Source organism: Pyrus communis, chromosome 1, assembly GCF_041283825.1.
Source record: "Pyrus communis isolate YQ-2024b chromosome 1, ASM4128382v1, whole genome shotgun sequence".
NCBI classification, from domain to species: Eukaryota; Viridiplantae; Streptophyta; class Magnoliopsida; order Rosales; family Rosaceae; genus Pyrus; species Pyrus communis.
The window spans coordinates 12,058,292-12,084,377 of NC_142565.1; the positions used below are offsets into that span (position 1 = coordinate 12,058,292).

The 26,086-nt window shown below is 36.8% G+C and overlaps 4 protein-coding genes across 7 annotated transcripts in view; 2 read left to right on the forward strand and 2 right to left on the reverse strand.

The window, feature by feature from the left end:
- LOC137720239 (serine/threonine-protein kinase BSK3) overlaps positions 1-26,086 on the reverse strand; it is a 107,175-nt gene that overhangs the window by 38,873 nt on the left and 42,216 nt on the right. For 2 of the 3 annotated variants that reach the window (XR_015964742.1, XR_015964740.1), the window contains exon 11: positions 15,338-15,668. Coding sequence is in view for 1 of the 3 variants with exons in the window: in XM_088697868.1 (XP_088553994.1) it covers positions 15,423-15,668 (246 nt within the window). In the remaining 2 variants the exon portion in view is untranslated. Of the gene's footprint in view, positions 1-15,176; positions 15,669-26,086 lie in introns of those variants that run through there. The other variant, XM_088697868.1, reaches the window with a different exon arrangement.
- LOC148699172 (uncharacterized) lies at positions 6,155-7,457 on the forward strand. The gene is made up of 2 exons (XM_088697893.1): positions 6,155-6,352; positions 6,859-7,457. Exons 1-2 carry the CDS (start codon positions 6,259-6,261, stop codon positions 7,176-7,178), a joined length of 414 nt encoding a protein of 137 aa, XP_088554019.1. The 5' UTR covers positions 6,155-6,258; the 3' UTR covers positions 7,179-7,457.
- On the forward strand, positions 11,573-17,288 carry LOC148699173 (receptor-like protein EIX1). Of its 2 annotated transcripts, none has more exons than XM_088697829.1 (2): positions 11,573-14,590; positions 15,218-17,288. In XM_088697829.1, the coding sequence occupies exon 1, from the start codon at positions 11,672-11,674 to the stop codon at positions 14,582-14,584; it is 2,913 nt and encodes a 970-aa protein (XP_088553955.1). In that variant the 5' UTR covers positions 11,573-11,671; the 3' UTR covers positions 14,585-14,590; positions 15,218-17,288. The 2 variants fall into 2 exon arrangements, with proteins under 2 accessions (XP_088553955.1, XP_088553950.1); XM_088697824.1 differs by lacking the exon at positions 15,218-17,288 and adding an exon at positions 14,723-14,971 and having other exon boundaries at positions 11,574-14,590.
- LOC148699174 (serine/threonine-protein kinase BSK1-like) lies at positions 17,393-25,281 on the reverse strand. The gene is made up of 4 exons (XM_088697898.1): positions 25,096-25,281; positions 24,278-24,393; positions 17,548-17,656; positions 17,393-17,439 (listed from the first exon to the last, which is right to left on the reverse strand). The coding sequence occupies exons 1-3, from the start codon at positions 25,168-25,170 to the stop codon at positions 17,614-17,616; spliced, it is 234 nt and encodes a 77-aa protein (XP_088554024.1). The 5' UTR covers positions 25,171-25,281; the 3' UTR covers positions 17,393-17,439; positions 17,548-17,613.

Genomic DNA, 26,086 nt, shown 5'->3' on the forward strand with positions numbered 1-26,086 from the left:
CAATGAACTCCAAAGCCAGTGAGCTCCCAGGCCTGAACTCCGAAGCCAGTGAGCTCCCAGGCCTCATACTAGGTAGAGATGGGAATATATATAAGGCTTACAGGATCCACTCCCCTAGACGATGTGGGATGTTACAATTAATACATTTGAATATTTTGGTATATCCATCGATACAAACATATAGGTACATTAATTCAATATAATGTATTTTGGTACGTACATTTTGGCATACACATTTGAGTATTGACTTTCTGGTACATTAATTCAATATACTATATTTTAGTACATACGTTTCGGTACGTACATTTTGGTACATACATTTCAGTATTGACATTTCGGTACATTAATTCAAAATAATCAATTTTATATATTTCGGCACAGTCATTTCTGTACACTTATGTATTTATACATTTTTTTTGTATCACAAATTTCTTTTAATATTTTCTCATTTATGTTCTTTTGTAATTAAAGAACTAAATATGTGCATATTAATAAAATTAAAATTTAATGTGGAGAGATTAAATAAAAATACACATTAAATAACAAAAATTGAATATAAATTTTGATAAAAGTACACTTCAAGGGATTAAATTGAATATGTAATCTAGCATTATGTTTTTTTTTTTTTTTAATTTTAATCTTTTACAAGGACTAATGTTCAAAAATCCCTAGATTTCATCCAACTTTTCGCTTATATTACGTCAACAAATCTAGTGTGTTCCGACCTATTCCAAGGACCAATTACCAATTACCAAGTCAAGTCAATAGTATACATCTGAGCTAATTAATAATTCCAAGGACCATTCATAAAAAATAAAAAAATAAGAAATAAGAAAGAAGAAACAAGTACAAAAGTTCAAAAAGAAAATACAACAACAAAATGCCGTTAAAAATATAATAATTCCAAGGACTAAAATTTTAAATTACCAAGTAAAGTCAATAGTATACATCAAAACTAATTAATAATTCCAAGGACAAATACTTTAAAATACAAAGTCATTACATTCCCACTTGAATTGTGGATACTTTAATTCCTGTATAAAGATTTGGCTATGTTTTGGTTACTTATTGTATTGCCTCTGATTGTTACTTGTAGGTCAACCATTCTTTGTAGTGTGTTTGGCTGTCTTCTTCAAAACTTAATTACGCGTGCTTCTTTATTTTTATCTTCAACATCTTATGAGACAACGACAACTTCACTTCATTGAAGGAGCTTCCGCAGGCCATTATATGTACAAGTTTTACATATAAATCTCCTTGGCAAGTGATTTGTTAGTGTTAATTGTTTGTAAGAAGTTTATTGCTACATTAACTTTATCAAAACATTTCGGCAGTATATGTTTTGAATCATGATAATTACTAAAGAAATTCAATTAATTTTGGAACTGCATATGATTGTTTTGTTCGTCGTAAATTTTAGTTCAAGGGATTAGTTGCACTCCTGTGCAAAATCTTGTCAAATTTACTAAATGGTTAACTTTTTATTTTTTATTTTTATCCAAGTAGTAATTTATATCATGCCTAACAACGATGCGACGACGTTTAACAAATTAATTATTATTTATTTCATCAGAAATAATACATCGACAATCATATATGCTTTCTATACACAAATTACAGAAAATTTCATGAAAAATAATTTAACATATATAGAGGTTGTGAAGGGTGAAGGGGAAGTGAGGAGAATTTAAAAGAAAAATAATATAAGATCAGAAGTGGGGCCTTGGCTTTTTGTGTAAGTGATGATGAGAGAGAAAGAGATGGATGAGAGAGACAAAGAGAAATCGATGAGGCAAGGATGAACAGAGGGGATGGGTGAAACAAAAGGGGGTGAAGAGGAAGAGGAAGAGAGAGAGAGAGAGAGAGAGAGAGAGAGAGAGTTGTTAGTACTTTTATTATATTTTTTGTCAATATTTTTATTATATTTTTGGTCTTAATTATTGAATAAATTATTAGACTGATTTTAGTAATGATTCAAAGTTTTGAAATTCTTTTTATTATCGTTTGAAGGCTGAGTTATGACCTTTGTACTGTTATTTGTAAGAAACTTTTTTTTAAAACTGTTATATGTAAGAACAATTTTTTTTATTGTTATTTGTAAGACTTGGTACTTCTTCAATGAAATGTTTTCTTCGACATTATTCTTGTCTCAATGTCGACACTCACCATATTTTGAAGAAAAACAAAATACAGCATTCTATACAGAAAGGCTATCTAGGATCGCATCTCCCGAAAATGTTCTCATGAAAATAGAATTTTGTCACTTAGTACTATAATCTAGTCATATTTCTCTTCACTTATAAAAAAGATCTCTCACTTAAAATAGAGTTTTGCCATTTAGTATTACGGTGTTGTTGTACATGACAATTGAAGACCAAGCGGCTAATTATCCCCAATCATGTACAACTGTGATCGAGATTAGCAAGGGGCCTCTTAAGTTGTGCATCATTTTTGAATAATTATCTCTTTTTTAGTTTTGAGCCTGGCCTCTTTGTGGCCCTGTTTAATTGTGTCTTGCACTTACTTGAAGCAGATGAAATATTAGGATGAAAATCACACACATACCAAAGGGCCAAGGCAAACAACATTTAAAACGAATAAAACTGTGAAAACAAATATAGTGTGTTTTGAACTTACAATTTCAAGGAGCCAACACGGGTTGGTTCAGTTGATAAGATTTCTAACTTGTGTATCGCCCCACCAAGGTTTGAGTCTCATTGCGAGCTGTTTCTAACTCGAGATTGTAGGTATGTCCTGACGTTGGTGGTGAGAGTAACCAATCTCCCTTAAATTTTTTACGATCGAATAATTCCAAGGATCAAGACTTTAAATTACTAATTCAAGTCAATACATTCTCACTTGAATTGTGGCAAGTTTATCCTGGATAAAGATGTGGCTTTGTTTTAGTTGAAGAAAATTGAGGTTCCACCATAAAACCAATTGTCAATATGAGGAGTAGCCAACCTCTTGTAAGCCCTTGCAAGGTTTCTCCTTTCACCAATGTGTCACTCTTGCAAGGTTTCTCCTTTATAAATCGGAGGAAGAGAACCCAAATTTAGGGAAGCTCTCAGTGTTAATAATAATAAAAAAATCTTATTTTCTTTTAACTTTATATAAAATGTTGAGTTGGAAATTTGAGAAATGTATAGATAAAGGTGGAAGCACAATAATCAAAATTTGAAGTGTTTTAATTAAATATTGAAATCCCACAAATATTTAATTAATAAAATATAAAATTTGAGCGCTGGATTTTTTTTTTTTTTGGTGAATATATATCGTTGTAAGAAAAATAAAAAATATAGAAACAATATCCCGCTGAAAAGATAAGTCAGTCTCGTGAAAAATAACGCAACAGTATTAACACTTATGCACTCCAATCTCAAGCATTGATTCTTCTGGTTCCAAATTTCCACAAGTAACCTCCCCGATTCAACAAAATTCCTATTTGCATTGAAAAAATTTCCAGAAGTAATCTCCACAATTCAACGAAATTCTTATTTGCATTGAAAGAAAAAAAAAAGAGTGAAAATTTTGAAATATCACATGAACTTATACATATTTTTTTAATTTGTCATATGAACTAAAATTTTAAGCAACTATGATAACCCATTGTGAGGCTTAGCCCAATACCCACCTACATAGATAATATCGTTTGTTAAAAAGAAATACAAATCACAAATGATGTGACCGTAATAGGAACAAATTTCTGGGTTTTTGTTGTTCATTAAGGTACCGTTTGGTACGTGGGACAGGACGGAACAGAGTGGGATAAGGCGTTCCGTCCCACGTTTGGTGCGCCTAAAACGGGTGGAACGAGCTGTTCCACGGGACGAGTTTTGGGTGAATTTTCGTTCCACCTCACCCCCCTGGAACGACTCGTTCCACATCCGTGGAACACAAAATTATAACCTCTCCGTCTCCTTCTTCTTCCTCCTTGTTTCCATCCAAGGGCATCTTTGCTCCCGCTCTGTTTCGTTCCGTCCTGTCCTGTCCCGTCCCGTCCCATTCCGTTTCGTCTCGTCCCGTCTGCATACCAAACGATACCTAAAGACACATGTTCCATTTCCAGTTTGTGATTAGGGATGGGCAAAATACCAAAGGGTATGGGTAACAGCGGTTACCCATCTATTTAAAGTTCACGGTTATAGTTATGGGTAACTGTTTAAACAAACTAACGGTTATGAGTATAACCGTATATCCGTGAAATTTAAATGGACGGTTATGAGTATTACCTGCGTTTATAACAGGTATCCATTTAACTGTTTATTTGAATATATGTAAAATTAAAAAAAATAAATAAATAAATAAAAACCCTTAATTGTTCAATCTCAGTGTTTTGTGAGAGAAAATAAGTGTTTATCACAATAGGTGCTTCTTTTGGCCCGCATGTTCCATTTTTCTAAAGTGCTCGAGAGTGCAGAGGGAGCAAGTAGTAGAGTGTGGAAGCAAGGAACCAGTTCAGCCCCAGCTTTCCAAAATTACAACAAATGTTACTTTTGTTTAATTTTTATATTGATGATAAAATGTTACTTTTTAATTTTTTTACTTTTTTCAAAAAAATGTTACTTTTTTAATTGATGATAAAATGTCCACAAGTGGATATATTTTTATAATGGCTGGGGGTGCAGTGTCATGGAGAAGCAGAAAGCAAACCACAAGGGTTGTTTCTACAATGGAATCAGAATATATAGGATGTTTTGAAGCAATGTGGGAGTAATGCTTGTAATGAAGAATTCTCTTATTCAGAAGTGTATTCTCACACATGATCTCATTTGAATCCTATTAGTCTGTGATTTTAGTACAAATGGTACTGCAAATTGTATTATACTGTCTAAGGTTCAACTAATGCTTCTTTGAGTATGTTTGAAAGATTTATTTCAACTCTTTATCTCAGTGGTGACTTGTTAGTTATTTCATTAGATGTTTTGATCATTCTCATGTGGAAGAATGTTAGAACTTATATGTGAGAAATGAATCAAAACACCTAATAAAGACATGAAATAACATTACCATAAGGAGATATAATGTAATGAAACTTATACATGTTGATCAATGTATGATATAAGGTGAGAAAACTATGAGTTTTATACAAAATGATGTAGAGAACGGTTATGAGGAGTTGGAAAACTGAAAGTAACTGCAACCATGATAGGAGGGGCAGTTACATCCTTATAACTAGGGTTTCGATCCCCTTTCTCGGGTGTGGCATGGTTCTCTTAATGCTAGTGCTAGTCCTATTGACAGCAGAGAGATCCAATACGTTTCCAAGAGAAGGGAAGGTCTTAATCATGTCTCGATCTTCATGGCATCATCCTCGAGTAAGTTCCATGCATTCATTGTCTATCAACAGAATGCATTATGCTCAAACTAGGGTTAACAATGCTGCATGCATTTACTGCAGTACATAGTTCATATGCATTGTTGTGTTCGATCTTCATATGATTTAATAAGTATATATGTACATATGTAAGGGTATACATCATTCACCATGAAAGGCACTAAACAAAAGTGTAGCTCTCTCAAGTCCTCACTAATAACAAATTAGAGTCATGTCCCTTGCCCAAGTTTTCAAATATTTCCGCTTGGCACAAGATTCAGTATTAATACAAGAATGAATCAGCAGATAATTAGATACGAGCTTACACAAATAGCTCAGATTGATTCCAGTGAAAAGAAGATAACATATAATATATTGCTTACAAGACTGCCTCAAAATATAGGTCTAGAAACAATAGTGTGAAGATTTTAAACAGTCAAACTATACTCCCCAAGTATAGTTGGTAATATAATGCTTAATTAGAGAAACAGAGGAGAGAGCTAACCTCAGTTTCTTTCTGAAGAGGAGTCAAAGAAGCAACTAATGACTTTGGATTTGGTCGCGCTCAGGGTTCAGATTGTAAACATTGTGAAGCCAAGCGTGCCAACTCAGTACCATCATCACTAGGAAGGTGTCCTTCCAAGCAAGAATCTGTCAGCATCTGAAGATTTCTGTCTTGAATCCGGTCTAGGGCCTGGCACATGATGATCAATTCACACATTAGATACAATATATTAGATACAATTCACACATTTCTGAGATTCATTGAGGGTTACCAATATTTTCTTGCATTCTATGTTCTTCTTGAACTAATACTTCACTAAGTAGCTGCTATATCCCTATACTTGAGAGGAAAAAAAATTGCAGGATGGGCCCATGACTACCCTTATCTCTTAGTTGCTCTGCTACTGGCTTCCTTTGTGTGCTACGTTATATGAAGTATGGAGAGTGTAACAATTTGCTTTTTTGTCATCTTGAAGGTTCTCCGGACCCCTGACTTTCGAACTTGCAAGTCATCCGAAGAAATTCAAGAATGTAAGCTAATCAAGATTTTGTTTTCATTTTTTCTTTTCACACAGTGACATACAGTTATCCCTTGATTTGTATGATAAAGCTGACCTGATTTGGTAATCTTAACGCAAATGGTTTGTTATTGCGGTGGTTATGACATCTGACTTTCATACATTTGCTAACTTGGCTTAGTAATCTTTCGTGTGAATGATTATATTGAGTTTCACCCTTGAACTCAGTTTGGGATAGTTTTATTGTTGGCCACCCAATCCTAGAATATTGTTAGTAGCATTCAGTTGGCCTTTCGCCTTTTTTACAAGGAGACATATGTCTCACTCATCTTCTAATGTCGACATGTGGTTTTGTCCTGAGTTTCTTGAGCACCATATATGCCTTTGCTCCGGTTTTTAGATTCCTTTAGACACTTTAGAGTTCAAGGCGTTTTTGTGATGGAGCCAATCGCATGAGATGTTGCTTTTAATGGATTGATCATTAGATGTGCTAATGGTCATGTATGTTGCAAATTTCAGACGTTAAACTTCTGATGGAACTATGCAAACAGATGACGGCAGAAACAGTTTCGGCAACAAGAAGTAAGAATGTGCCAGGTGAAAAGCCCCAAGATACAAGGGCTTTTGTAAAACCATCAGAAAATAAGTTTCCAACAGGTGTATCCAGCGAGAAGCAGCAGGCTGAAGATGGTCAGACTCAAGGGACATATATTGTCGGTGGGTCTGCTTTTGGCTGGAATTTCATTACCTTTGTAGGCGAAGAACCAGTCTACTATGGAATAACAAAGGAGTCATTTCGAGCTAATGGCAGCAAAGAAACAGTTCAGACTGTGGAGTAACAGAGGAGTTATTTCGAGGTAAAGGCAGAAAAGAAGCAGTTATGTAATCCTACCGCTAGCATAGACTCTGATTGCTAGTAGAAATTTTTAATCCGACGCCATTATATAGAAAAAGGGGGATTTCATTGACGATTTGAGCAATTGGAATGGATGTAATGTTTTCATTAGAATGGGTTATTCACCTTGATTCTTCAAAAGGGATCGGTGGAATTTGTAATATTAGAATGGATGTAATGAATTGATCAATTGAAATTTATGTCAGCAATTTTATTCCAGAAAGGAAGTATCTTTGCTGGAGGTACGGTACTGATATCTTGACATCGGACCAGTCATCTGCTAGGACATCAACTTAATACTGTTGCAGGGTGTCAAAGTGTGCATGCAGGCTCAAATGCAAACCCAGACCAAGGGAAGCCATCTGCTGCCATGTTTCTTTCCCTTGCGGCTCCAGTCCCCAAACTTAACCCTCATGATTTGAAAATTATGATTCTGCTGTAAGCACCATAACATCCCACTTACTCAAGCGTGATATGAGTGCGGTACTTTTAAAGAGATTAACTTTTATCTATTCAATAGTTCATTAAAAAGGATCAGGATCCTCTCCTGAGCTAAGGGTGAGGATCGTCCTGAGCAAGTTCATCGGACCTTTCAAATTTTATTCAACGGCTACAAACAGGAGGCTTTTTAAAAGTCATAATAATTGTAACTGTTGGATAAAATTTGAACAGTCCGGTGGGCTTGCTCAGGAGGATCATCACCCTTAGCCCAGGAGAGGATCCTGATCCCATTAAAAATGCCCACTTCAATATAATATATATCAGTGATATGGTCTTTGTAGAATTATTGTAAAGTAATTATATTTTATCAAAACTAGTGTGGGCATAATTCAACAGTGTACAGGCATTATACTATTTCTAAATTATATACGGCAAACTAGAAAAAACAGTAAATTAGGTGGAAAGTAAATTTGGTAAAGGCTCACCTATATGATGTGTCTGGTGCATCAAAAATTCTCATTTTATCAATCATGTTGTCTAGTGGAATTATTGTATGTCTTACACTCTGTTGGATGAAGAAATTTAATATTACTAAGAAATTTCAAAATGACAGAATTATATTTTCTAGAATTTGGAAATTTTCTTGTTTTTCTTTTTTCAAATGTGAATTTTCTTGTTTGATTAACATAAAAGAACAATGAAATTTAATTACGAAATTTATTTTATTTTACTTTTAAACTCCTACTCAAAGAAATTTAAAAATGACATCTATTTACATGAAATTTAATTTGGGAATTAGAGGTCCTAAATTCCAATTTTTTTTTTTTCCACGCAGAAATTCTAAATTTCTTTGTTTATGATATAAACAAGAAAATTGGTGCATATCGATTTATAAATTATGACTTTTGTCAAAATTCTAAGTTTAGTACTTGATGTAGTTTATCAAGTGGGATTATTTTGCTTGCTTGGTCTAAATTTGATTCTATGAACGTGGTTGAACTTGAAGGAAGGTAGTGCTTCAAAGTACTTTACACTAGGATTCAAATACCTTGGTGAATCGATAAAAAAGTAGTTTAGTGGAAAACAAATTAGGTAAAGACTTACCCATAAAGCCACCATCTCTAATGGGGACCTAAACAGTGTCTCCATAGTCCTATAGCCTCTAAATATAGGAACAAAGTGCTTCAAATGGGTAAAGACTCACCTATATTCTTATGCACAATGGTGATTCTGTGGACACCCAACTATTAAGACAAATTCTTAGTTGTTCATAAACCATTCTTGGGTGCCCAGAGACAATTTTCGAGTGTCCATTGGATCACCCTTTTTGGTAAGGAAAACAACTAGACACGGTCGGATTAAATCACAATCTGACAAATGTCCCTACCTTGAGCCATTTGTCGCCCCCAACATATCCGAGTGTAGCAAGTTGGCTGTAGCAGTTTGCCTCCACTTGAACTTACACCCAAAGTTCGAATCCCCCTCCCCATAGTTTAGTTTAGATTAGAATATTGCTCGAATAAAAAAAAGCTAGATGTAGCCCCCAAACTCTAGCCCTAAGATGGACACGAAAAATATGATTCTGGTGTCAGTACTAGTTCAAATAATATTGATCTTTTTTACCATAACATCCCAACTACTGAAACATGTGTTGAGTGCCTCGCTTTTAAAGAGATTAACTTTCATCCCAAATTCAATGGTTCACTTAAAAAGATAACCACTTTTGAAAATTGCGGTTTTGATAAAATTAGTGAAATTATTGTCCCACGTATACCAGTGATATGGTTTTGGTAGAATTATTATAAAGTAATTATAGTTTATCAAAACTTAGCTGGTGGGCATAATTTTATTATTTCAAAGTTTGGTAAAGAGTCACCTGTATCTGGTGCATCAAAAAGTCTCATTTTATAATTCATGCTGTCCAGTGGAATCATTGTAATCTTAATTCGACTCTAATGAACATGGTTGAACTTGAGGGAAGGTAGTGCTTCAAAGTCCTTTACACTAGGATTTCCATACCTTGGTGAATCGAACAAAAGTAGATTGGTGGAAAGCAAATTAGGTAAAGTCACCTATATCTCATATCTGGTGTATCAAAAACTTTCAGTTTATCAATTATGGTGTCTAGTGGAATTATTGTATAGCCAGCATCTCCTACGGGAACCTTAAATGGAGTGCCCACAACCCTGTAGCCTCTAAATATAGGGACAAAGGGCTTCCAATTGGCGGAATAGAGGTCCTCTAAGTATCCCAACGTATAGTGACTCATAGGATACTTCAAAGAAATCCTCAAAAAATGGGCACCAATGTAGATTTTGAGTGGGAAACAAGCCTGACCTGCGTGATAATGTTGCACATTAGTGACATTTTCCATATTTTTAACCGTTGGGAAACCAACGGTAGAGATAATTTGTTGGTTTTTTTTCATGTTTTCATGAACGGCCACAATATTCATTTAGGGATCCGAATATTCCATTGAAGCCCTTGAAAGAGTCCTCAAGAGTGATGGTGGAGATGCCCTTGGTACTTGATGTACTTTATCAGGCTATGTTTTGGTCACCTATTGCATTGCCTCTGATTTTTACTTGTAGGCCTACCTTTCTTTGTAACATGTTTGAGATTAATGGCATATGAATTGAGAAGGAGAACTATTGGATATTCTATTGTATAAAGATTTTCACGACTATTGGATTTTTTATTTTACGTTTCTTCATTCATTATATATCATTCAGTTCTACGTATTATTGAAGAATTTTCTCATTTTGTAATATTTTCTTTTCAATTTGGCTTTCAATCTCATGCCTTGAAAATTTCCCACCCAAATATAGCGTGTAAAAGATTGTTTTGTTAGTTGTAGATTTTAGTTTAAAGGATTGGTTGCACTCCTGTGCAAAATCATGTCAAATTTACTAAGGGTTAACTTTTTATTTTTTATTTTAATCCAAGCAGTAATTTATATCTATGTCAACAACGATGCCATGATGTTTAACAAACTAATTATTATTTATTTCATCAGAAATAATACATCGACAATCGTGTATGCTTTCTTTACAAAAATTACAGAAAATTTCATAAAAAATTATTAAGATATATAGAGGTTGTGAAGGGTGAAAAGGGAAAAGAATCTTCGCCGAATTCTTTTCCTAGGGATTCTAGGGATTTCGCGATCGTAACCGTTCATCGTATATCGTACGGTCAAAAATCATCTCAAAATTTAAAATTTAAAATTAAATACAAATAGTACGTAATGAAAACTGACCGCAAGATGTATGATGAATGATCACGATAGCGGAATCTCTAGGATCCCCAAGAAAAGGAGGATCCTTTTCCAATGAAAACGAAGTGAGGGGAGAATTTAAAAGAAAAATCTGTACGATTTACGATGAACGGATACGATTTATGAATTCCTAGATCCTCACCAAAAGGATCTGGAGAGGATCTTGTTGGATAGATGAGGCACGGGTAAAACAGAAGGGATGGGTGAAAAGAAAAGAGGGGGTGAAGACTGAAGAGGAAAAGGGAGGAGAGAGAGAAGAAAAAGAAGAAAACTAATTTGTGTTCTTGTTAATATTTTTATAATATTTTTGGCCTTAATTATTGAATAAAATTATTAGATTGCTTGTAGTTAAGATTCAAAATTTTAAAACTCTTTTTATTATCTTTTGATGGCCGGGTTAGGACCTTGTACTGTTATTTGTAAGAAACTTCTTTTTTGAACTAAGACAACTTTAATTCTTGAATAAAGATGTGGCTATATTTTGGTCACCTAGTGCATTGCCTCTACTTAGCTACTTGTAGGCCTACCTTTCTTTAGTGTTTGAGATAAAATGGCATATTCCATTGTATAAATATTATCGCAATTATTCGATATTTTGCTTTTACTTTTCTCCGTTCATTTTGGACTGCACTTGCAGCTTTCCTTTTGCTCCAAAATCAAAATCCTAAAGAAACTCTTTCGTGCTTCAATTGTCTCTTGCTTTATTTAGTTGAATTAAGATGGAGGGTGATAGAATCAGAATCAGGTGCTTGAACAAACTCTTTCGTGCTTTAATTGTGGTGTTCACTTTACTGCAATGTGCTGTCAACCCTTCCCTTTCCCTTGGATTCAAAAATATTTCTTCAGAAGGAGTGGTGAGGTGCTTTGAGAGGGAAAGAGAAGCACTCCTTGCTTTCAAACACGGCCTCGTGGATCACTACCATCTCCTCTCTTCGTGGGGAAGAGAAGAACACAAGCAAGATTGTTGCAAATGGGTCGGCGTCCACTGCAGCAACCGAACCAACCATGTTACTCAACTTCATCTTGGGTGGTATTCTTTGAATGAATCTTACTCACATCAACAGAAAGGAGACACGTGGTACATCGATTATTTTTTGCAAGGTAAGATGATGAGTCCCAAACTACTTGAGTTGCAGCATTTGAAATATTTGGACCTTTCTTTCGTCAACTTCAATGGGACCCGACTTCCATATTTCATTGGTTCTCTTTCCAATTTAAGACACCTCGATCTCTCTAGTGCTTCTTTTGGTGGTCGATTTCCAAGTCAAGTTGGAAACCTTACCCACTTGCAATATCTTGATCTCCGATGGAATGACTTTAACGGTGCAGAAAATCTGAATTCGTGGCTCCCTCGTCTTTCTTCTTTAACATATTTGGATCTGAGTAGCACCAATCTCAGTAATGTTCATGACTGGCTGGAAACAGTTAGCAAGCTCCCTAAACTTACAAACTTAACGTTACAGGGGTGTGGTTTTCCTTCTCCTGTAATCCATTCCAGTACTCTTTTTAACATAAATTCTTCAAAATCTCTTGCTCTTGTTGACCTCTCAGACAACCAATGCACTTCTCCTTCAATATATTTATGGTTGTCAAACTACAATGCTAGCCTTGTCTATCTTGACCTCTTTAATAGCAGTTTAACTGGTTTAATTCCCAGTGTCGTTGAAAACTTGACCTCTCTTGTCTATCTAGGTCTCTCTCAGAACAAATTTGACGCGGTGAATCCGCATTCTTTTTCCAGCTTATGCAGTTTGCAAGAACTGCACCTAACCAATACTAGTCTGAGTGGACAGTTTTCCAAGTTTGTTCAAATGTTGTCTACGTGTGTTCAAAACTCATTAGAGTCTCTGTACCTCTATAACAATCATCTTTCTGGATCAATTCCTGATCTCACAAACTTTTCATCGTTGAAAGAATTACTTCTCTCTGGAAATCAATTGAGTGGAACAATACCTGAAAGTATTGGGCAACTGTCTAATCTAGAGGTTATGGACTTGAGAATGAATGCTTTGAAAGGTGTGGTTTCGGAAAGCCACTTCTCGAATCTCTCTAGATTATGGTATTTGGATTTTTCCTCCAACTTGCTAGTTTTAAGCTTCAGTTCTAATTGGGTTCCTCCATTTAAACTGAGGTATATAAATTTGGGGTCTTGCAAAATGGGTCCGTATTTTCCAAAATGGCTTCAAACTCAGAATGAGTATTCATCCCTCAATATTTCTGATGCTGGAATTGTGGATATCCTTCCAAGCTGGTTTTGGGGTACGACTCGTGACGTGTCATTTATCAGTCTTTCCAATAACCAAATTGGAGAAATGTTTGCAAATTCGACAATGAATTTTACGTATTACCCTGAAATACATTTGAGTTCAAACCAAATCGAAGGTCCAATTCCCTCAACTCTATCACATGCGTCATATTTGGATCTCTCTAATAATAACATTTCAGGGTCAATTTCTATCTTGTGTGAAGCATACAAGAGTTTAATGTTTCTTAATCTCTCAAGCAACAATCTCTCTGGAGAGCTTCCAGAATGCTTGACACATTTTGACTATCTAGTCATGCTTGATTTGAGCTACAATGCTTTTTCGGGGAAAATTCCATCCACAGTAGGCTCACTATATCAAATGGAAACATTGAAATTAAGAAGCAACAGATTTATTGGAGAGTTACCTTCATCCTTCAAGAATTGCACCAGCTTAAAAGTTATTGATGTTGGATACAATGAGTTATCAGGACCCATACCAAAATGGTTAGGGGTTAGCCTTCAGAAACTGGTTGTCCTGATGCTTTCCTCTAATAACTTCAACGGAAGCATGCCATCTGAACTATGCCATCTAACAAACATTCAGAACTTGGATGTGTCTGCGAATAACATCTCTGGTACAATACCAAAATGCCTCAGCAATTTTACTGTTTTGGCACAGAAGGGAAACTCATCTCCGACCCTTCAACATTCGTACCGAAGAGAGGATACTTCATATATGGTTGGTTATATGGATGATGCAACATTCGTATGGAAAGGGAGAATGCACTCGTACAAAAAAACTTTGGGACTTGTGAAGAGAATTGATTTCTCGAGAAATAGGTTAACGGGGCAGATGCCAATTGAAATCACGTATCTTGTTGGGTTAATTTCTTTAAACCTATCAAGAAACGGATTGATAGGTGAGTTACCTGCAAAGATTGGAAAGTTGCAAGAATTGGAGATCCTTGATTTGTCAAGAAACCAGATGGATGGCAGAATTCCAACAAGCCTTGCTCGGATAGATCGTCTTAGTGTCTTGGACTTGTCATACAACAATTTTATTGGCAAAATTCCAACAGGCACTCAGCTCCAAAGTTTTGATCCCTCTAATTATGCTGGAAATCCTCAACTGTGCGGACCTCCACTTCAAAATATGTGTGATGATCAACAGGAAACCGTGATCTCAAGCAATGAAGAAGAAAAGGATGAGCTGATAACATGGGGATTTTACGTCAGCATGGCGCTTGGTTTTATTGTTGGATTTTGGGGAGTTTGTGGCAGTCTAATTTTCATCGGGCAATGGAGATACTCATACATCAGGTTCTTGAATGTCTTGAATGATTGGCTTTATGTGAGGGTGATTTCGATCAAGCGGCACTTCAATTAAGCAATGGTACGTAAATGTGATTTTACTTTTCTTTCTTAAATTAGCGATATGCATGCATCTATTTGTAGAGTTTTTCTAATTGATTTGGTTGTCTTCTTCAGAACTTAATTACGTGTGCTTGTTTATTTTTATTTTCAGCGTCTTCTGAGATAGCACAAAAGGGCTCACTTCACTAGAAGATCTTCATGGGCCTTATCTGTTTTAAGTTTTCAAGTATTGAGTTGTCACAATAAAGAACTTTACTACTAAATCTCTTTGGCAGATGTTTTGTTAATGTTAGTTGTTTGTAAGATGTTTATGTTTATGTTTACTTTATCAAGACCATTCTGCAGATTATGTTTAGAATCATGATATTTACCAAAGAAAGTGAGTTAGTTATGGACTGCATATGATTGTTTTGTTCGTCGTAAATTTTAGTTCGAAGGGTTAACTTTTTATTATTTATTTGTATCCAAGTAGTAATTTATATATGTGTCTAACAACAATCAAACGACATTAATTATTATTATTTATTTATTTAGCCAAGTAGGAATCCTATATGCTTTCCGTACACAAATTATAAAGCTTCTGAACGATTTCCTCCCTACCACTGTTTTTAACAACTTTCTATTTTTTCTTTCCATTTTGTCAAAGGAATTCATATACGCGAATTGACACACAAGAAATCAAATCAAATACAATATATACTGCAGGAAAATGACCAAAATCTAATACCATGGAAATGCTGAAGCTTTGGCTCTAGTGGTTTTAAACCTTATGATCGATCGACGCCTATATATGCTGAGAGCCAAACCGAAAGAAGTGGAAAACTGGGCACCTGGTCGACTGGACTAGATTTTCACTTTTGTCCAACTGCTTTACTCCTTTCGGATTCAAGCGTAGTACCCTCCTTAAGTGCTGCTTGAGCTTTAATGTCCATTCCAAGGGCCGAAAGGGCAACAGCCTGAAGATAACATGAAATGTGCCAAAGTGGGGAAACTACTTGTGCTTGCATTGCATCGTTTATAGCTTCGTGAGGCTTGTCACTCATGAGATAAGACAAACTACGCCCGGTTGGAGAAACCATCATTCCAACATCAATGAACTGCAAGCAAAATAACACTGTCGGCAACGATAACAAATGTAGAGAAAGCAGCAATTCAGGATATAATAATTTTTTTTCTTTCAGTTTTGTTCTTTTTTATTGGTCATGCAAGTAGAGTTACCAGGTTTAGATGCTCTTAACGTACCTTAAACTACCAATTTCGTTTGAACTACCAATTTTGTTTCTTCCTATCAAGAATTAGAAGATAAGATGTAACGCCAAACAAACTTCATACGAAGCTGTGTAGTAATTTATTTAAACAGGTCAGATAAAGAACATCCTATTGAAGGTAAAATTCGGATATCGGTATGAACATGAAAGCAACTCTTATCAAAGCTCTACTCAGAACTTCCCACGAGTATCATAATAAGAACTTAACCACACTCAATCGTGGTTTTGAAGTCTTTGATCTTAAAAGCAGAATCCCCTTTTTCTTTGAGTTTAATGATTCATGCATTTGGTCAGTCCACATTTGGAACGAGGGCTGCAGTGGAACGTAAGAAAGAAAATGCCAGTAACACAACCAAACTATTGAGATGGCTAAATATGTATACAACACAACTTATTAGATTTTTCTCCATTAATTAAACGAATATAGAACATTTCTCATTCCATCATCTGTATAGCCGATACTCTCTGGGATATCATGTATAGCAGTCAAATCCCTTCTTGTGCAGGCTTCGCTGAGTGGTGAAAAAGAAGACCGGGAGGTACCATGTGGGATTTCCATCAAAACAGAAGGAGGAACCTGCAGAGGTAATCAAAAAGAAGTTAAAGGAAGTCCAGGATACAGCTACCAGCATCATGTTAAGCATCTATGTATGATTAAACTACTAGGATGCTGCAGATCTGAGTGCTTCTAATTGGCACCCAACAAGTACGGTATCACTGAAAACCCTTGTAATTAACCAACCTCAATTTCGGGTCATAAGAGAGTATCATTCACCATGAAAGGCACTAAACAAAATTGTAACTCTCTCAAGTGCTCTCTAATAACAAATGAGAGTCATATCCCTTTCCCAATTTTTCAAATATTTCCGCTTGGTACAAAGGTTCGGTATTAACAAATTATGAATCGGTAGATACAATGAGCTTACACAATTAGCTCAAATTGAGTTTGGTGAAAAGAAGATAACATATGAATATATTGATTACAAGACTGCCCCAAAATATAGATCTAGAAACAATTGTGGGAAGATTTTAAACAATCAAACTATGCTCCCCAGGTAAAGTTGGGAATAGAATGCTTAATTAGAGAAACAGAGGAGAGAGAACTAACCTCAGTTTCTTTCTGAAGAGGAGTCAAAGAAGCAACTAATCACTTTGGATTTGGTCGCTCTTGGGGTTCAGATTGTAAACATCGTGAAGCCAAGCGTGCCAACCTTATCATTAGAAAGCTGTCCTTCCAAGCAAGAATCTGTTAGCATCTGAAGATATCTGTCTCGAATCAGGTCTAGGGCCTGGTACAAAATGATCAACCACCAGATGAATAAATTTACTTATTTGTGTTTACATATCCTAAGAAGGATAAATCCTCACGCAAAGTTCATAACAATTGAAAGTAAACTATATTTTATTGTAGGCAAAAGTGTAACCATTAGATCTTTACAAGAGTTTCCCTAATTTCTCTTTTCCTACAAATGATTTTTTCTTTATTTTTGTTCAGTTCACCGCTGGAACAATCACTTAAATGGCTAGAGGGGATACGCTTTCTGCTGAGAAGATCAATCAAGAGAGTCTAAACCTATATATTGCACTTTCTGGTGTCACTCTCCTTGCAAGACAAGGGATCTGCAGTGTATAATAATTGTTGAACTGCATACTTAAAGGATGTTTGTCAAGTAAATCATAATAAACGCCACTTTTTTCCAAGATCTACCTACCAATCCTAATATATTCAGGAGGAGTAAATGCCAGATTTGTACTATAACTCTTCCCATCCCTACTATTTTTCATCGGGCAAAGGTGGATATTCTGGGATTGCCATCCTGAAAATTTATAATAAATAAAATAAATGAATACAATCAGAATATACTAGGAAAGGATATCAAACAGATGGAGTCAAAATACATCGTTTGTAATAAATAAAATAAATGAATACAATCAGAATATAATAGGAAAGGATATCAAACAGTGGGGAAACTACTTGTTTTCCTGAGGCTTGTCACTCATGAGATAAGACAAACTACGCCGGGCAAAAATTGTTGGAGAAACCATTGTTCCAAAATCAATGAACTGCAAGTGAAATAGAACTGTCAGCAACGATAAAGCAGAGAAAGCAGCAATTAAGGATTTACTATTTTTTTTTTCTTTCAGCTTTGTTCTTTTTATTGATCATGCAAATACTCTAAGATACCTTAAACTGCAAATTGTATTATACTGTCTAAAGTTCAACTAATGCTTCTTTGAGTGGTGACTTGTTAGTTATTTCATTAGATGTTTTGATCATTCTCATGTGGGAGAATGTTAGAACTTATATGTCAGAAGTGAATCAAAACACCTAATAAAGACATGAAATAACATTACTATAAGGAGATATGATGTAATGAAACTTATACATGTCGATCAATGTATAATATAAGGTGAGAAAACTATGAGTTTAGTACAAAATGATGTAGAGAACGGTTATGAGGAGTTGGAAAACTGAAAGTAACTGCAGCCATGAAAGGAGGGGCAGTTACATCTAAAGAGTCATCAAAGTGTTCATAAGAATTGCTTATAGTTTGTTTTAGTTGTTTTGTAGTTTGTTAGTTTGGTTAAGGGCATAAGTGTAATCTGTTAGAATGCCCACAATATATATATCAGACTTTGTGTAATTATCAGATTGTATTGAATGAAAGGCAGTTTCACTTTCTATATGGTATCACGACCGTCTCGCCTCACGGCCTTCTCTCTCTCGATCCTCTTCGCTTTCGCTCTCAATTTCTGATCTTTCTCTCTGAATTTTGCTGTGATTCTTCATTGTTTTTCTTCGATTGATTGCTTCGATCTTGTTGTTTGGTGTCTTTCTCGCTGCAATCAGCCATGGCGACTCCGTCCAATTCGTCTTCTCCCCTTGAGTCGGTGCAAGCTCCAAACCCTAATTCGTCAAATTCTGCCATGTCTTCGTCTTCATATGCTTCTCTGACGATCCAAAACATTGGAAGTATGGTGCCAATTAAACTCAAACGCTCCAATTATCTCCCCTGGCGTGCATTATTTGCTCCAATTCTGCGCCGGTATAAGCTCCTTGGCATCATTGAAGGTACTGAGGTCTGTCCATCACCTCTTCTTTCTGATCGATCTATCAATCCCGACTTTGACATTTGGAATGAGAAAGATCAGAATCTTCTCATCTGGTTGAATTCTACTCTGTCTGAAGAAGTGATTCCTTTCACTGTTGGTGTCTCGTCGTCTCGGGATCTATGGATCAAGCTTGAGCAGCGCTTTGGAGGAGTCTCTGATGCTCACATTCATCAGTTACGATCTCGTCTCCAATCCATTCAGAAAGGTTCACAGTCAATTTCTGATTATCTTCAACAAATCAAGGAAATCTCTGATGCCTTGATGGCGGCTGGTGCTCCTGTCACAGATCGTGACCTAATTGCGGCCACACTGGCTGGCTTACCTGATGAGTTTGAATCTTTTACTGATTCTCTTCTTCTTCGTCTTTCCCATACAACTCTGGATGAATTGCATGGCTTACTGCTCACCAAGGAATTATCAATGACTAGAAGGAAGAAAGCTGCTTCCTCTAACACCACAGAGCCTTTCCATGCCTTTGCTGCTCACTCGCTGCCTCCTCTTTTGCCTACACCGCCACCGCACCAAGCTTTTGCTGTTCAATCTCAGTCTTCTCGCGGTAATTACCGTGGTAGTCATCGTGGACACTATAGAGGCAATGCTCGTGGACATCGTGGCACTTATAAAGGTACAAATTTTCGTGGCAATTATCAAGGCTTTCGTGGCAACTCTCAAGGCTTTCGTGGTAACTCTCAAGGCTCTCGTGGTATCCAGTGTCAAATCTGTGGATCAAACAGTCATGAGGCTATTGACTGTTTTGATCGAATGAACCCTGATATATTTGGCAAAGTTCCTCCTGCTAAACTTGCTGCTATGTGTGCACAATTTTCATCAAAGCCCACTCCTTCTTGGCTTATTGATTCGGGTGCAACTTCTCACATTACAAATGACATCTCTAACATTTCATCTCCTACTCCTTACCGTGGTGAAGACAAGGTCTACATTGGTGATGGTAAAGGTTTGCCAATTACCAATGTTGGTTCTTCTTTTTTACATACTCCCTCTGCTACCTTTACACTGCAAAATGTTCTTCATGTACCACAAATGCAGCACAATTTACTATCTGCATATCAATTTCTCAAAGATAATTACTGTTCTTTGACTCTTAATTCTGATGGATCCTTTGTAAAGGATCGTTCTACGGGGAAGACGCTTTTGCGGGGACCAGTTAAAGATGGTTTTTATCCCCTGCAATGTACATCTCAGTCATCTCATCGCTCTGCTACTTCACCTACTGCCTTAATAAGTGTCAAAGCACCGATTTCAGTTTGGCACAGTCGACTTGGTCATCCTTCTTCATCAATATTCAGGCGTGTTCTCTCAACAAATAAGCTTGCTCTCACAGGAAAGACTTCAGTGGATTTCTTTTGTTCTAACTGTGCTCTTGCAAAAAGTCACAAGCAGCCGTTCAGTTCTGTTAGTTCTACTTCTTCTTCTTGTTTAGACCTTTTACATTGTGATCTCTGGGGTCCAGCTCCTGTTATGTCAGTGAGTGGATCTAGATACTATCTGTTGATTGTAGATGACTATAGTAAATATAGTTGGTTCTTTCCTTTACAATCCAAATCTGCAGTGTATTCTGTATTGGTTCAGTTCAAGAGTTATGTAGAAAACCTTCTTGGCAATAAAATCAAAGTGTTTCGTTCAGATTCAGGGGGTGAATTTACTAGCACTGCACTACAGAATTTTTTCAAAACTCATGGTATTATACATCAATTCAGTTGTCCGCATACACCTGAACAGAATGGTTGTGCAGAACGAAAACATCGTCATCTGGTCGAGACTGCTCGCACACTTTTGGTTGCTTCTAATGTGCCTCATGTTTTCTGGGTAGAGGCCTTTTCCACTGCTATATACTTGATTAATCGCCTTCCAATTTCTGGCATGATGCAGTCTCCATGGGAATTATTATTTCATACTTTTCCTGATTATGGTCGGCTGAAGGTCTTTGGTTGTAGCTGTTTTCCATGGCTTAAGCCTTATACAACTTCCAAACTGGACAGCAAAAGTAAGTATTGTGTGTTCTTGGGGTATAGTCTTCAACATAAGGGATATCGGTGCTTGGATCCATTGACCCAGAGGATCTATATATCTCGTCATGTTATTTTTGATGAATCTACATTCCCATTTCATCACTCTCACCCATTGTCCCCGAGTGCTTCTCAATTTAATACTGCATCTCCAGTTGTGTCTTCAGTTGATTTGCAGTTCACTGTCCCTCATTCTTCCCGATCCTGCATTACTAGTGCCTCAATTACTGTCCCACCTACTGCCCCTATTGCCTCACATGCTCCTACTACCCCCACTGCTCATACTGCTCCTATTGACTCACATGCTGCTCCTGTTGCTTCACATGCTGATTCTATTGCTTCACCTGCTGCTCCTGTTACTTCACATGATCTACTGGCTGCCACTATTGATTCACATGATCCTACTGTTGATTCCATTGGTCTTCCCATCTCGGTTCCTTCTGTCGCTTCTCCTGTGCCCAATACTCATCCTATGCTTACTCGGTCAAAAGCAGGGATCTTCAAACCCAAGGCCTTCTCGGCCACCAAGCATCCTCTTCCCTCTTCTATTGATTTTGTCCCATCTACTTATTTGCAAGCTTCCAAGCATGCTCACTGGAGAACTGCTATGCAAGAAGAGTTTAATGCATTGCAATCTACAGGGACATGGGTTCTTGTCCCCTCTTCTCCTCTTCACAATGTTGTTGGTTGTAAATGGGTCTTTCGGATTAAGAAACATCCTGATGGTTCTGTTGATCGCTATAAGGCTCGCCTTGTTGCCAAAGGATTTCACCAACAAGCAGGCATCGATTATAACGAAACTTTCAGTCCTGTAGCCAAGCCTGTTACCATTCGTATCCTGTTGTCTTTTGCTGCTCAGTTTCACTGGTTTTTAAATCAGTTAGACATTAGTAATGCCTTCTTGCATGGGGATTTACAAGAAGATGTTTTTATGCAGCAGCCTCCTGGCTTTACTGATCCCTCTTTTCCACATCATGTCTGCAAGCTTAAAAAGTCCCTTTATGGTCTTAAACAGGCTCCAAGGGCTTGGTTTGACAAGTTATTTCAGGTGTTGAGATCTTTTGGTTTTCAACAGTCTTCTTCTGATGCCTCTTTGTTTGTCTTACGAGCTCCCACCTTGGTGATCATCCTTGTATATGTTGATGACATTTTGGTAACTGGTCCTAATGCTACACTCTGTCAGCATTTTATCAACAAACTGAGCACTGTTTTTCCTGTCAAAGATCTAGGCTCATTGCATTATTTTTTGGGACTTGAAGTGCACCAGTCTCCTGAAGGTATATTCTTACACCAAGGCAAATATTTACTTGACCTTCTTCAGAAGACTAAAATGGATGGTGCTAAACCATGTTCCACTCCCTTAGGCACGGCCAAACTTGATCATACTGGTTCTCTCTTGTCTAATCCCACAGAGTATCGATCCTTAGTTGGTGCATTGCAATATCTTACCTGGACTCGGCCAGATATATCTTTTGCTGTGAATCAAGTATGTCAATTCATGCATGCTCCGAGGGATTTCCATCTTCAAGCTGCTAAAAGAATTCTCCGATTTTTAAAAGGTACTCTCACTCATGGCTTATGGTTTAAACCCGGAAATCTGCACCTTACAGCATACTCTGATGCTGATTGGGCAGGGTGCACCTTTGACAGAAGGTCCACCAGTGGCTATTGCATCTTCCTTGGTTCTAATTTGATTAGTTGGAGTGCCAAGAAACAGCCAACGGTTGCCCGATCCTCTACTGAAGCTGAGTACAGGTCTTTGGCTCACACTTCGGCTGAAATAACCTGGATCTGTAAAGTTTTCCGAGATATTGGTTTTCAACTACCTCAGATTCCTCATCTCTGGTGTGATAATATCTCTGCAATATCTTTAGCTTCTAATCCAGTTTTTCATGCCCGGACTAAACACGTTGAAATTGACTATCATTACATCCGTGAGCTGGTTCTTGCCCATCTCATCAAGGTTCAATATGTTTGTAGTCAAGATCAATTGGCCGACATTCATACTAAGTCTCTGTCTCGGCAACGATTCCTCTATCTTCAGTCCAAGCTTTCTCTTGGTTCTTTTGATGCTTCCAAGTTCAGCTTGAGGGGGTGTAAAGAGTCATCAAAGTGTTCATAAGAATTGCTTATAGTTTGTTTTAGTTGTTTTGTAGTTTGTTAGTTTGGTTAAGGGCATAAGTGTAATCTGTTAGAATGCCCACAATATATATATCAGACTTTGTGTAATTATCAGATTGTATTGAATGAAAGGCAGTTTCACTTTCTATAACATCCTCATAACTAGGGTTTCGATCCCCTTTCTCGGGTGTGGCATGGTTCTCTTAATGCTAGTGCTAGTCCTATTGACAGCAGAGAGATCTAATACGTTACCAAGAGAAGGGAAGGTCTTAATCACGTCTTGATCTTTATGGCATCATCCTCGAGTAAGTTCCATGCATTCATTGTCTATCGACAGAATGCATTATGCTCAAACTAGGGTTAACAATGCTGCATGCATTTACTGCAGTACGTAGTTCATATGCATTGTTGTGTTCGATCTTCATATGATTTAATAAGTATATATGTACTTACGTAAGGGTTTACATCATTCACCATGAAAGGCACTAAACAAAAGTGTAGCTCTTTCAAGTCCTCACTAATAACAAATTAGAGTCATGTCCCTTGCCCAAGTTTTCAAATATTTCCGCTTGGTACAAGGTTCAGTATTAATACAAGAAGGAATCGGCAGATAATTAGATACGAGCTTACACAAATAGCTCAGATTGATTCCAGTGAAAAGAAGATAACATATAATATATTGCTTACAAGACTGCCCCAAAATATAGACCTAGAAACAATTGTGTGAAGATTTCAAACAGTCAAACTATACTCCCCGAGTATAGTTGGGAATATAATGCTTAATTAGAGAAACAGACGAGAGAGCTAAACTCAGTTTCTTTCTGAAGAGGAGTCAAAGTAGCAACTAATGACTTTGGATTTGGTCGCTCTCAGGGTTCAGATTGTAAACATTGTGAAGCCAAGCGTGCCAACTCAGTAACATCATCACTAGAAAGGTGTCATTCCAAGCAAGAATCTGTCAGCATCTGAAGATTTCTCTCTTGAATCAGGTCTAGGGCCTGGCACATAATGATCAACCACCAGATGAATAAATTTACTTGTGTTTACATATCCTAAGAACGATACATTCTCACACAGAGTTCATAACAAGTGCTGCTTAGCTTCACTGTCCATTCCAAGGGGCCGAAAGGGCAGCAGCCTAAAGATAAGATACAAAGTGTCAGACTAGGAAACTACTTGTGCTTGCATTGCATTGCATTGTTGAGAGCTTCCTGAGGCTTGTCACTCATAAGATAAGACAAACTACGGTCGCCAAAAATTGTTGGAGAAACCATCGTTTCAACATCAGTGAACTGCAAGCAAAATAAAACTGTAAGCAACGATAACAAATGTAGACAAAACAGCAATCAAGGATTTACAAAGTTTTTTTTCGCTTTTGTTCTTTTTATTGGTCATGCAAGCAATTAGAGTTACTAGGTTCATGTACTCAAAGGTACCTTAAACTACCAATTTTCGCAAAACACATCACTCCTAACTGATTAAAAATGCTCCACTCTACATTCAAGGAAGAAAAAAGGAAGTGCTCAATAATCTACACAGCATAGCAGTCCAAGAGCATTCCTAAATCACATTTTCTCCAGCTTTTTACAATCGCAACTTTGTCGTGGTCGTAAACAATCAAAGCTAAATGATAGAAAGACCGCATTGGGTGTCTTGAGCAATCAAATACCAAAACATTTGTAATTACAGAGTGGTAACTACACAAGCAGAGAAAACTACCCAAAATCTCACTCACATTATCAATTTGCTAAAAAGACGTGAACAAAATCGACGAAAAGTGAAAACAAAATATACCCAACAAGCCCAGTTGCACAACCCACATTCATTCTACAACTCGAACACGAAATGGAAAGACCCCAAAACTTATGAGCTCAAATTGCAGACCTGAGAAATTAAACTGTGAAACAAGAGATTAAGTTTTCATTTTCTCGCTACCCTTTTCGTAACAAGATCAAAGTTTGAATTCTGAAGATCGGGAAGAAAAAGGAACTTACAGGGTCGAGAGCGTTGGGCTCGGAGCTGTAATCAGCAGTCAAGAGGAAATAAGGAGGAGTGACAGTGGCCACCATGGTCGTCCTCCTCACCAGCCTTTCGGCTTTTGAGTTAATCGTGATGCTTTTGCTTTCGAGAAAATGCTTTTTTTTTTTTTTTTTTTTTGTAGATGGGCTAACAATAATGTAGAAAATGATTATTGGTTTCTTAGTTACGAGTTAAAAACAAAATTTAGAATTAAAAGACATGAAAATTGATTATTGGTTTCTTACTTAGTAAATATGCTAATTTTTATTAATAACGCATCATTTAGTTTACTAATTTTATCTTCAAATTTAGTTTCTCATTACTCTTTAGAGAAAGCGAGATGGAATTGGAAGCAAAATGGGGTTTTTTTTCATTTTAGAATTTACTAGATGAAAATATAAAAGTTTTTAAAATATAATATAGGGAAATTAACAAAAATGATCTATTTTCTTAATCTTGTGATCAAAAATAGGATTATTTTTAACTATGCATAGGATATGCACACGACATGCACAAGAATATAACAAAAATAAGATTTTTTGAAACTTGAAAAGGCCAAATTCCCCTTCCATATAAATGAGTTATTTCCTTCAACTCGGTCAACATTTACACCTTCTTTGACAATCTCTCTCGCCCAACCCCCTACTTGAAGAATCACAGCCCCCAAACAGCACAACTGTGACATCCCACGTCGTCCAGGGGAGTGATCCTTATATGTATATTCTCATCCCTACCTAGCACGAGGCCTTTTGAGAGCTCATTGGCTTCGGGTTCCATGGGAACTCCGAAATTAAGCGAGTAGCGCGCGAGAACACTCTCACGATGGGTGACCCACTAGGAAGTTCTTGTGTGAGTTCCCAGAAACAAAACCGTGAGGGCGTGGTTAGGGCCCAAAACGGACAATATCATGCTACAGTGGAGTTGAGCCCGGGATGTGGTGGACCCTAGGCGGGGATGTGACAATTT